The following is a 12,465-nucleotide window of genomic DNA, read 5'->3' on the forward strand; positions in this document are numbered from 1 at the left end:
TGTTGACATTGGAGTGCTCTGCAGAGGAAATAAAAGAGAGGTGAGTGCATGTTTTCCTGAGTTCATGGTGGAGTCGGACTTCAATGATGGAGCCACTCCAAGAATCCCCACTATAATACTAGAAAAATAGAGATAGAGCTCTAAAAATAATATTGAATGCAATATCTTAGCAAGCCCACCTCTATGCTTTTGCAGAAAATTGATCCCAAAAGTTAAAGAAAAACCAACCGATAATGCCAACATCTAATCTTTTTGTGCTACCCATCACAAATTGAACAAAGAGGCTCTTAAGTTAAGAATGAAATGAAGGCTTGGGATCAGAACCCAACCAACTCAGGGTCATGTCAAGTTGGTTGCAGCTATATTCTTCCTGGAAATATGGTTCTAATAATGTGACACCACCATGTTATACCTCACTGATATAACTTTTTTTACGGACGGCTGCTGATAAGTTATAGGTAAGTCGTCCCAGTACATGTCCATCACGCTCATCTACGTACAAGAAGATGAGGGACACAATGCATGAAAAAGAATGATGTATGATTAGGTATAACGTTGCGTTCAACTGCAGTGGAACCTTTTAGGTTCGTGCATCTGCGACAATCCTTCAATGACTCCAACTAAGGGACACCAAAACAAGCAGACCCCGTGGTGATGGGTCACACTCCACCATCCTTATTCCTTAGTGGATTCCCTGCCTATTTTGTCCCGTTGTTAGCCTCCTGATCAAACTCTCGGTATTTTTTTATTTGTTTGGTACATCGGCAACTCATACTAGTCTCATGTAAGCACTGCCTTCAGAGTCAAAAGACAAAATAATTCACAAAGATGGAGGAACAGATACAAAGTGGGTTCAAAAAAATCTCTCTAAAATGATGAGCAGTAAAGAAGACGATCCAATCAGTAGCCGTTCTGTTCGCCTCTCGGAACACATGCATAGACAGCATAATCGAAGACGTCACACTCCATATTTCAATACATGTTGCACAGGGACAATCTTAGTTTTTACAATTATCAACGGATCCATATCCAAGCCTGGTTGCACCAAAGCCAAATACAGAATCTTCTTTCATTACGATCAAAGTGGATCAAAGTCTAAATACTAATTATAAATATATCCATATCAGGAGAATTATTACACAGATCATCTAAATTTGTAACAATAGTAAAATGACAAATGATCCCAGTGCTACTGATGAATCTAATCTTTACCCTTAAATGGCATCTAAATAAGTTGAACCAACGTAGTCATAAATTAACGTTCGACGTTTTTCTAGTTTTTTCTGACCAAAAAGTATTCATCACCACTGCCGACTATCCCATTTTCAAAATTTTATTATTTATTCTTAATTTTTGATCCACTCCTCAATGCAAGACAACAAATTCTTTTGAAATGTCTGCTATCACTTGGTTCTACGATTGTTATCATTGTGATTTATTTTTAGTAAAATAAAAAGGATTCATAAGCAGTGAGAATAATGTAAGAGATAATCTTCTCAATCTTCTCGCCCCCTCTCCCCCAACTATCCCGTCCAACTCCGCTTACGACAAGACTCCTTTCCTTCTCTCCTACCAAACCCAAAAAGGAGTCGCCTTTGGGCTTCGAGATGTGCGGCGGAGCGATCATCGCCGACCTCAGGCCGGTGGGGACCCGGCGGCTGACGGCCGACCACCTGTGGCCGGCCCTGAAGAAGGGCGCCGACAACGGGGGCAGGAGGACGGGGCGGAAGCATGAGGTGGTGAAATCGAAGACGACTTTGACCCAACATGTATAATGTCAAAGGAGCCTAGAAATGTTTGACCCGACATGTCTCCGATTTCTAAAATTTGACTACACTCAACCCATTCTAGAATATAATGGTAACGTCTACATCTAAATTCTAGATTGCATGCCAAGGAAAATCTTCCAATGCTTCTATAGATGACTGATTTTTAATCTAATCATAGTCAAAACCCTAAAATAAGCAATATGCCATGTAAAACTTTCTTTGTTTTCTTCTAAAGAAACCTGAAGCCTTTTTTGCAACTCTCCATTCTCCCTTTTTCCAAAAAAAAAAAAAATCACCATTATGCATAATTATTCTTTCATGATAATTAATTTCGTCCTGTTCATTCCATAATTCAATCTATAACTGCAATATCCCTTTTTCTTAACTTTTATTCTATTTTATTCTTTAATTCAATCTATATCAATCCACTCTGGCCTTTCCCCCAAAAAAATCTTCCATATTAGCATTTTTTAGATCGAAAGCTGGTAGAGGATTCTAGTAATTTCAACTAATCAAAGAAATAATACTATACTCTCAAAAAACATTAAAGAATTAGATATATTCACAAGTATAACAATTCTATGCACACAAAAAAAGCTAATGAAAATAGTAAATTAAGTTATTGTGTGAATAAATTTGTTTATCTTCTCATGCAAGTGTTCCAGTAACATATATCAACATCATGTTTCTACTTATTAAGAATGAGTTAGTATTATTTTATTTTATATTTTCTATCTCAAAACAAAAAAAATAATAAAACTAAAAACAAATTTATTTTTAGTTCCAAAATTTTGGACAATTGTGCTAAGGCGAGCAATTTTATTCATGAATTTTGGAATAATATTTCTATAACATTTATTTATTATACTTATTATTATCATATTCCTACTTATTTAATATTCTTGGTATCACTTCGCAATAAACCCACCATCCAGTTGACGCTGGACACTAATCCACACGCAACCGCCTTTCCTTCCGTCCCTAACAGCTGGCATTTTTTTTTTCCCTCCTAAACTCATCCTTTATATAGAAAGAGGGAGAGGCAACTCCCCCACCTTCCCGTCCAAAATTCCAAATCCCTTCCACAAAAAACCCCTCTTCCCTTCTTTATCTCGTTTCCAAACCCCCCAAACCTCGTCTTCTCATTTTCTCGTCTTCTCAGAACAGAGACCCAAAAAGGCGTCGCCTTTGAGCTTCGAGATGTGTGGTGGTGCGATCATCTCTGACTTCATTCCGCTGCCGGCGGGAGGCCGCCGGCTCACCGCCGACTCCCTCTGGCCAAATTTCAAGAAGGGCGGTGGCGGCGGTGGAAAGAAGAAAGGCCGGAAGCAGGAGGTGGTGGAGTTCGACGACGATTTCGAGGCCGACTTCGAGGACTTCAAGGACGAGTCCGAGGAGGACGAGGAGGAGGAGATCGACGTCAAGCCCTCCGCCTTCGTCTCCAAGGCCCCCTTCTCTGGAGGTAAACTGAGAGGCTCTGTTGAGTTGATTGTTCTTTTGGCCATTTCCATGTTTTTTGTAGCTTATGATGTTATGCTGTGAATTCTAGTTTGTTACGCCCGAATTTTTCTCCTATTTGTTGGAGATTTATGCGAAATGGGTTTTGTTCTTGACGTTTTCTTTGTTGCTCGGCGAGAGCTTGGGATAATTTCAGGGATTCCTTCTTCTTGTTAGCTTGCTATTGTTGTTTGTGGATTTGATTTTTTTGGGTAGTATTTTTTCTCCTTGTTAACTATTTTCATCTAATGGATTTTCTTCAAGAAAAAAAAAGAAATAAAAATCCTTCTAATGGATTTTCTCCTTATTAACTATTTTCCTTTAGGATTTGAGTAAGAGTTTTGATGGTTCTCCGTTTTAGCCTTTATTTCACGGGAAAAAAAAAAACTTTGGTTAGAATAGATCCCATAAAATTGGTTTATATTGTAGAGGTTCTTTCCGAGAAGAACAGGTGCCAGAAATAAAAATCATATTTGAACCAGAGATATAATAGTACTTCATGGGTATTGCCCTTTTGGGCTTCTACCCCTATAAATTTCTTGGTTATTAATATATCTTTTTGAATTTATGCTGAATCTTTTGCTAAACAAATATTTGCTTCCTCCCTTAATTTCTCTTAATTAAAACTAAAAACTTCCCTATTTCAAAATGCGTGTATATATGAATATTCTTATTTTCAGACTTCTGTTTCCATTTGTCCCCTTTTTGGCTGAAGACTTAAGTAGGATATCATTTTTGTTGTGATATATTGCTTATAACTTACGTGGTACTTCATCTTTAAATATACAAAGTATCACCCAAATTAATCTGCCCTTTTAGTTATGTATTCACCATCTTATGTTTGATTTTGTCTCCTCTCCCACAATTTATTTCTTTGATTTCATCTTTTTTTATAGTCATTATATTGTTCTGTTGTTTGGAGTGGTATATGGTTGTTGTCTTACTGCTGGTTTTGCCTTGTCAAGGTCTATTTTATGGTTTCAGGATTGTAATCTGGACTTTGCTGTTCTTCATTAATTTAGGTTTCTATTAAATGAATTATCCAATAAAGAGATGATCTACTAGTGAGAAATTACAAGTACACAGAATTGCAGGTGTTTTTAGCATATTGGCTTTCGTAGGATATAGCTGGAAAATCAGAGTCAAAGATCAATGTTAACTAAGTTGTTTATCGTAAAAATGTTAGAGGTAGGCTATAATTTGTGTCAGGTTGTTCCTGCAAAGAGGAAATAAAAATAATCAGTGATTGAATTGGAGAGTGGAAACTGAAAACTCACATGACTCATTATTAATTCTATTATGGCTATCTTTCTGTTGATCCCATGAAAGTGAATGTCTAAATTATGAGATTCTATGGAACAGTGAATGGATCTGCACTCTTATTGTCATTAATTAATGAGTCGCATTTTCTTGCATCGGCTATTGCAAAAGTGGATATAAAAAAATATGGTGCAATTTTTTGTGTGGACAAATAACATCAGGCCTTCTATGTTTTCTGGAATTTTGTTATTGACGGGAAAGGAAAGTGAAATTGATGTGTTTTTGTGCATGGAAGTGGCATGGGATGTTGTCCGCTACTTAATTTTTTATTACTGCTGGCATACATCTTTGGTTGATTGTACTCTATTTCTGGTTCATCAGTCACGGTATGGGAGAGTAGCAGAATGGAGTTGTTATTTTATAAAAATTCCTCTGATATTAAACTCTGTTTTTTATCTGTTATGTGTGATCGAACTTCATATGGAATGGTTTGTTTCTTCTTAAATTACATATCAGATAGTTGAGATCTGTTAAAAGGAAATTTTCCTGTCCATGTTACTTTTGTGTCTTTTCTTATGTTCTCTATGGACTGCAGAGGGTTCAACCACTCTAAAATCAGTAGAATTCAATGGGTGTGCAGCTAGATCAACAAAAAGGAAGAGAAAGAATCAATACAGAGGAATCCGCCAGCGTCCGTGGGGCAAGTGGGCAGCTGAAATCAGAGATCCCCACAAAGGGGTTCGTGTCTGGCTTGGAACATTCAACACTGCTGAAGAAGCTGCAAGAGCTTATGATGTTGAAGCTCGTCGTATCCGGGGCAAGAAAGCTAAAGTGAACTTCCCTGAAGCACCTGCGAGTGCCCAAAAACGCAACCAGAAACCAACTTTGCAAGCACCAAAACCAGCATTGTCAGAGGAGCAGAAGTCAAAGCCCGAGTACATGAATTCCCTTCCCTTGCTAGAATCTTCTCCACCTTCCGGGGGCACTGGGTTTTTAAATTTTCTCTCTGATCAGGGAAGCAACTCTATTGATTGTTTAGATTTCGGATGGGAACATGAAACCAAGAATCCCGAGATCACATCAGTTCTTGCTCCTATGATAACTGAGGGTGATGAATCCAGATTCCTGGAGCATGGTAGACCCCAGAAGAACCTGAAAAGCCAATCTGGTGAGGCAGTACCAGCAGAGGAAAACTCTGCATTGAAACTTTCTGAGGAGCTATCTGCCTATGAATCATATATGAAGTTCCTGCAGATCCCTTATCTTGAGGGGAGCACATATGAGTCAATTGACAGCCTCTTCAGCTGTGAAGTGGCTCAGGATGGTCTGAACCCTCTGAATCTTTGGAGTTTTGATGACCTGCCCACAGAGAGCAGCATTTACTGAGGGATAATGGTTTTCTGTGAATAATGATAAGGTAAGCATTCCCATGGTCATGTTGGGTTTCTTAAGCCCTGCTAACTCCGCATATTGAACTTCATGAAGAAGTGCGTTTTCTTTCATATCTTTTTTTTTTTTTTTTTGCAGGAATTGTTGTCATTGGAGGATCTGGAGGACCAGAAATGTTTGCCGGCTGCAATCAATTGAATTGAATTATGGTTTACAAAAGTACCTTTAGGTATCGAGTTTATATACTGTTGCCTTGTGAAGTCTCTCTGCTTTTGAGTACTTGGATTTTGATGTTTGTTTGATGACATTTTGGGTATCTCTGAGGACTGATTGAATGCTTCTTTTGTTGTGTGCGCCTCTTGATGCTGTGGTAGATTGTGGACTTGGTGGGACTTGTGCATTTGTCCCATGCTTGATTCTTCCTGGTAGTTTTCTCATAGGCTGGGCTAATTATTAGGCCATAAAGATGGGAGGGAGAAGGCTGCATCCGAGCTGCAGTTTTTATTGGGTGTGGTGGATGATGGAAATTTGAATGAGAATATGGTTAATGGTGGTTACAGTGACTACATCGTTTTCTGTTCGTTTTATGGATTCCTTTATGATGATATCTTGTTTTTTCTGGCTGTTTGCTATCTAGGCAAATGGTTAGCTTTTGCTCTCTAGAGGTGCAAGGAAATGCCAATAAAGGTGGTTCCTTCAGCAACTATGGATCTGGTTGGTGTCAATTCAGAACTAGTGATAATTTTGTCTGGTAACGCAATGAAGTTAGATATGTGATGAATTGATATATACGCATATATTCTTGGTGGGTTCTTGCTGTGAACAGTTCGGGGAAATACTGCCAAATGGTTTCCGAGACTCACAAGCTAGACCAATTATATGGGGACGTTTTCAGGCCAAAAATATTGGGAAGTGGAGAAGAAGAGGAGGAAACAAGGTAAAGGTCCCAATACTTGGCTTGTGATGTGGAGATCATGTCTTCTGGATCCAGATGCATGGAACCCATCTTGGGGAGAAGAAAGACAGCTGCTTTTGGTGTGTTGTTCCATACTTTTCTTTCACCTGAGACACCGCTTAAGCTGTAAGTTGGTGTGTTTGGTCCTTTGAGATCCACTTGGAGATGTGCTTGGTAATTCAGCAGCATCGATTACCAGTTTCCTTGTTAAAGGTGGATTGTGATTAAATGTGGTATGGGTGTGTTCAACTCTGCAGCCACGAGTGTTGTGACCCTTCAATTTCGGGGAGATTTTGCTGTATGGTTGATTCACAAGGCCAAACATTTGGAAATTGTCATCTTTTATTAGTCATTTTCAATGCTTAACACCCAAGTTATTTTTTGTTTCCCTTCTTTGTGACATGAGTGCCAAGCCTCCACACAACTGTAGGTAAAAAGCATGGTGGTGTATCAAACCTAGGTTTAATGTGGTTGTGCAATGCATATGACATTATGACTCAATGAGTTGATCATTTTAATATACATACTCTTAACCATTTGTTAGTACCATGTGTATTTTCTCTCACTTGCCTTTTTTCTTTTTCATCAACCTTCAACACAAACTCTCCCTTTCTTTTACTTTTTTTTTATAATCTTATTGGAATTATTCTCTTGGTGGTTTTAACATTTTGATCTATCCTTCAATTAAATGATGAGAGCAAAAATGTCTGTGCGCCCGGTAAAGCTGATCTTATTGTTTCGGAAAATATATAATACTTATTTTGAGTCAGATCCAATGTTTTCGACCCTGCAGGGCATTTTCTAATTTTTATACATTCATTTATTCATGTCTCTAAGATGGTTGGCCCATAATCACATGATTCGCTGCTTTGCTGGTTTGGTTAATCTGGTTTCAAACTCACACTATGCAGTCTGCATTTGTTTAGTGAATTGGGTTCTCTTAACTAGAAATCGACCGAATGAACCGTCATATAGAGGTCCTAGTTTACTCATCTTGTAATGCTACCCAAAATGATGAGGCATGCTACTTTGGCGATTATGACGACTCTGTTTGTAATATGGTTCGTTCATTTTCTTTTTATTGTGAGTTTGTTTTTAATCTGCTGAATTGATTGTGGAATAGAATAATTTATTTTGATAGAAAGAGGGGCATTAACCCCTTGCAGTATAATTAATCAGATCCAGATATTTAAAGATTCATTTATCAAGAATCAATTTCAAAAATCTTTAATTGTTAAGAGCTGTGGCCAAGGGTATAAACCCCCCAGTTCATAAATTAGACTAATGTATTGAAGAACATTCATTCGTGATTCTAAGCCTAAATGTTTTCAAATACGACTCTTTTCACCCTGGAAGATTAGCTTTTAGCTCAAGAAATTTTAATCAAATGAAAGTTGCTTGGTGTATCTGATCGATTCAACCAAAAAAAAAAGCCTCCTAGGTATCTGTTATTGCAGGGGATACAAGTTTTTTCTAATAAAAGGAGAAAAAATAGCATGATGCCCAATGTGGGGTAGATAGCAAGCTCTTAAAGTAGCAACCGCGAGATTCGATTTGGATGCTTTGTTTTGAAGGTTGTCGCATCTGAGTCAACATGTCTGGCGGCTCCCGACAGGGCCACGCGTGGGCTGTTCCTATGGGATCTTGGCACGCGACTTACTAGTTACTACTCAACCCAAACTTTTACCTCAAGCTGAGCGCCTCTGTCGCACGTGACAGGCACGGACTCATGCTTGACTTTTTATGCGGGTGGTGTCTTTGTGTGTACCAACTGTTCGAGCGCATGCCAAACAGGGTACCAACCGACCAAATTAATAAAATCTCTTACATTGATACGATAGATATAGGTTTCTTCTCATTTGCTCTTTTGTTCCATTAGGTAACTGACACCGTGTGTGTGGTGAATCAGTACGGGTTGCCGTATCAAACATAATGGAGGAGGTCATGAGAGTTCTAGAGAGTTGCGTTGCATGTCTATTTTAGTTCAAGTTAAGAATATTTTCCAATATAACCTTCTTATTCTAACATAAGATGCAGTATTTTCCCAAACACCTCTAAGCCTGCAAACCTGGTGAAGGCAGGATTTGATATTAAGCATCGAGTAAAATTATGAGAGATTACAAGCAACATAAGTTGGCACCTTCTAACCTGATTATTTGCTGCTGCATTACCATTTAGCACCATCATTTATGATGCTACATAGCCGGCAGAACGGCTATCTTTTTCAAAACTACTGTTACTCAAAGCAACCTGAAATTAGGCCATCCGGCATCTTCACCTCCAACGGTATAGCCACCGGGATCAAAGTTGCATGGCTTGGAGAGGCTGGGATTACCATTTCCAAATTTTCAGAGATATGAAAAAAATCGCCTCGTAAGGAGAAACAGAAAACTTTTCTGAGATTGAATGATCATTGCATCCCCTATAACGTCAAGTTTCTCTCCCCAGCCAGCAACGATCCTTCTCTTTTTCCGCTTACAACAGGCTCCCAATGCAAGCTATTCCATGTAAGTCCCATTCATGAACTGGTAATGTAACCTGAAACCTTTAATTACATAGTAAATATAAGGTAAAAGAAGGAAAGAACAAAAACATATCAGGTACCATGGTCAGTGATCTTCCACAAAATAAATTCCAAATCACATACATTAGTGTGATCAGAGCTGAAACACCTCAGTTAATCCAGCAGCATATCTTTCAAACAGTATATTTCATCCATAGCCAAGTACCCTATGGATATCATAGTCAGACAAACAAGCAACGCACTAAATCAAAATACTCGAGCAGTAGTAGCTGCTGCTTGGTGGAACTCAGCATTACACCATTAGGACCTATGGTTCAAACTACCACTCATCTTCAGCACTAGACCTGTTAATCGGGGATTTCACCTCACTAAATGAGAACTTATCACCTTCAAATAACAGGAGCACGGCAAGATACATAAGAAAGAGCACTCCCTTTCAAATCTACAATGCAGCATAGCCTGTCTTGGCATCTCAAAAGCCTTTTCCACCTGAATTCAGTCAGATTTGTATAACGGAGCAAGTAGACTGCAGTATTGAAGCATGAGGCATATTCGTCTCAAATGAAGAAAACACACTAGTTCCTTTCATTCATTGCTAAAATGAGGAAACTTCATGTTGGGGGGAAAAAGGTTGTCTCGGAGCAGGAGGCGACCAGGCACCTCTCCGAGCAGGAGGCGACCAGGCATCCCTCCGAGCAGGAGGCGACCGAGAATCCCTCCGAACAGGAGGCGACCGGGCATCCCTCCGAGCAGGAGGCGACCGGGCATCCCTCTGAGTAAGGGGTGGCCGAGTGGATCCTGAAGGGCTTGAAAGTGCCCAAGCGGCTCCTCCGACTAGGAAGCATTCGAGCGGTAAATCGCCATTATCGTATTCTCCCACGAATCGTGCCCTATCCTTACTAACAATCGATGCGTATGGCCTCCCCAGTCATTTAGCTCACGCAACAATTAAAGCGTATGGCCTCTCCGAACGCCTAGTTCACTCGACAATCAATGCATGTGACCTCTGCAGGCATGTGGCTTGTATGGCTCACTCAACAATTAAGACGCATGGCTCCTGTTGTCTACGAATGCTTAGCTCCACACGGCAAACCTACTTGGCCATAAACGACAGCATGGTTCCGTAGTAATTCAAAGACTCAGGCCTGATCTCCTACGAAGACAGCATTGATTTACACGATCGAGCATTAACTCCCACTGTACGTCCAACCATACGGCAGTACCTTCGCCCTATCACATCACAGGTAACCCAGGCCCCTCTATAAAAGGGGAACTTCTCCATTTTTAGGGGGGGGGAGTTCTGACTATTTACGGCTACAGTTCATTCATACATTTGCCCCCTCTGACTTAAGCATCGGAGGGCCGGCGCCGGAAACCCCGGCCACCGACCTCTTGCAGGTCTCCCGGAGGACGTCGCACATTGCCGGATCGCCGCCATTCGCCAAGCCTTCCTGGAGCTCCTCCTTCCTGGCCCAGTGGTCGCCCCCGGGTCCAAATTCCAGCAACAGTTGGCGCTAGAGGAAGGGTCCGAGTCGCGACCATGAAGCTGAGAAGCAAGGGAGCTTCAAATGCCTCTCGACGTCCTCCGCCTAGCCCTGGACACTCTGTCCAGAACTCACCCCCTCCGGCCGATTCGACTCCCCAAGTTCGGCCGGAGCAGTTTGATGCTCTGGTGCAGTAGGTTCAGGCCTTGGCAACTGTTGTCCAAGGCCTGCAGCCCAGGGGCGTCCCGACAGCGCCGTTCGCCAAGCCTTCCTGGCCCAGTGGTCGCCCCCGGGTCTAAATTCCAAATTGGACCCGGGGGCGGCCGTCGGCTAAGGAGGAGGAGCTCCAGCGCGAGAATGGCGGGTGACGGTCCGTCGGCGGGCGGCGTCCTCCAGGAGACCTGCAAAATGCCGGTGGCCGGGGTTTCCGGCGCCGGCCCTCCGATGCTTAAGTCAGAGGGGGGCTTAATTTTGGAGAAGGAGAGGGACTGTATGTAGAAGTCCGAAGCCTCCTTTTGGGAGAAAGAAGCCTCCCTTTTTATAGGGAGAGTGGCAGGTACTAATGATGAGACGCTTCGAGAAAGAAGGGACGCTGTCCACCTACTCCCATTAAAGTGTCTCGAAGCGCGCGATAACTCAAAATTCACCCTCCTAATCCACTTTTACTTCCCGCGCTCGAGCCTACGAGCAGCTCGAGCTCGAAAGTCGGGGGATAGTGTTGGGGGAAAAAAGGTTGTCTCCGAGCAGGAGGCGACCAGGCACCCCTCCGAGCAGGAGGCGACCAGGCATCCCTCCGAGCATGAGACAACCGAGAATCCCTCCGAGCAGGAGGCGACCGAGAATCCCTCCGAGCAGGAGGCGACCGGGCATCCCTCTGAGTAAGGGGTGGCCGAGTGGATCCTGAAGGGCTTGAAAGCGCCCAAGCGGCTCCTCCGACTCGGAAGCATTCGAGTGATAAACCGCCATTATCGTATTCTCCCACGAATCGTGCCCTATCCTTACTAACAATCGATGCGTATGGCCTCCCCAGTCATTTAGCTCACGCAACAATTAAAGCGTATGGCCTCTCCGAACTCCTAGTTCACTCGACAATCAATGCATGTGACCTCTGCAGGCATGTGGCTCGTATGGCTCACTCAACAATTAAAACGCATGGCTCCTGTTGTCTACGAATGTTTAGCTCCACACGGCAAACCTACTTGGCCATAAACGACAGCATGGTTCCGTAGTAATTCAAAGACTCAAGCCTGATCTCCTACGAAGACAGCATTGATTTACACGATCGAGCATTAACTCCCACTGTACGTCCAACCATACGGCAGTACCTTCGCCCCGTCACATCACAAGTAACTCAGCCCCCTCTATAAAAGGGGAACTTCTCCATTTTTAGGGGGGAAAAAAAGTTCTGACTATTTACGGCTACAGTTCATTCATACATTTGCCCCCTCTGACTTAAGCATCGGAGGGTCGGCGCCGAAAACCCCGGCCACCGGCCTCTTGCAGGTCTCCCGGAGGACGCCGCACATTGCCGGATAGCCACCGTTCGCCAAGCCTTCCTAGAACTCCTTCCTGGCCCAGTGCTCGCCC

General features: G+C 42.1%; 1 protein-coding gene across 5 annotated transcripts; it reads left to right on the forward strand.

Moving 5' to 3' along the window:
- The first annotated feature begins 2,810 nt into the window (after positions 1 to 2,810).
- LOC103714826 (ethylene-responsive transcription factor 1-like) lies at positions 2,811 to 7,419 on the forward strand. Of its 5 annotated transcripts, none has more exons than XR_605277.4 (4): positions 2,811 to 3,231; positions 5,122 to 5,943; positions 6,054 to 6,144; positions 6,290 to 7,419. XR_605277.4 is itself a non-coding variant. In XM_008802249.4 (3 exons), exons 1-2 carry the CDS (start codon positions 2,970 to 2,972, stop codon positions 5,910 to 5,912), a joined length of 1,053 nt encoding a protein of 350 aa, XP_008800471.1. In that variant the 5' UTR covers positions 2,811 to 2,969; the 3' UTR covers positions 5,913 to 5,943; positions 6,054 to 7,251. The 5 variants fall into 5 exon arrangements, 2 of the variants coding, with proteins under 2 accessions (XP_008800471.1, XP_008800472.1); XR_605276.4 differs by having other exon boundaries at positions 6,054 to 6,629; positions 6,742 to 7,251; XR_003387109.2 differs by having other exon boundaries at positions 6,054 to 6,465; positions 6,553 to 7,251.
- Positions 7,420 to 12,465: the final 5,046 nt, after the last annotated feature.

Source organism: Phoenix dactylifera, chromosome 15 (assembly GCF_009389715.1).
Source record: "Phoenix dactylifera cultivar Barhee BC4 chromosome 15, palm_55x_up_171113_PBpolish2nd_filt_p, whole genome shotgun sequence".
NCBI lineage: Eukaryota > Viridiplantae > Streptophyta > Magnoliopsida > Arecales > Arecaceae > Phoenix > Phoenix dactylifera.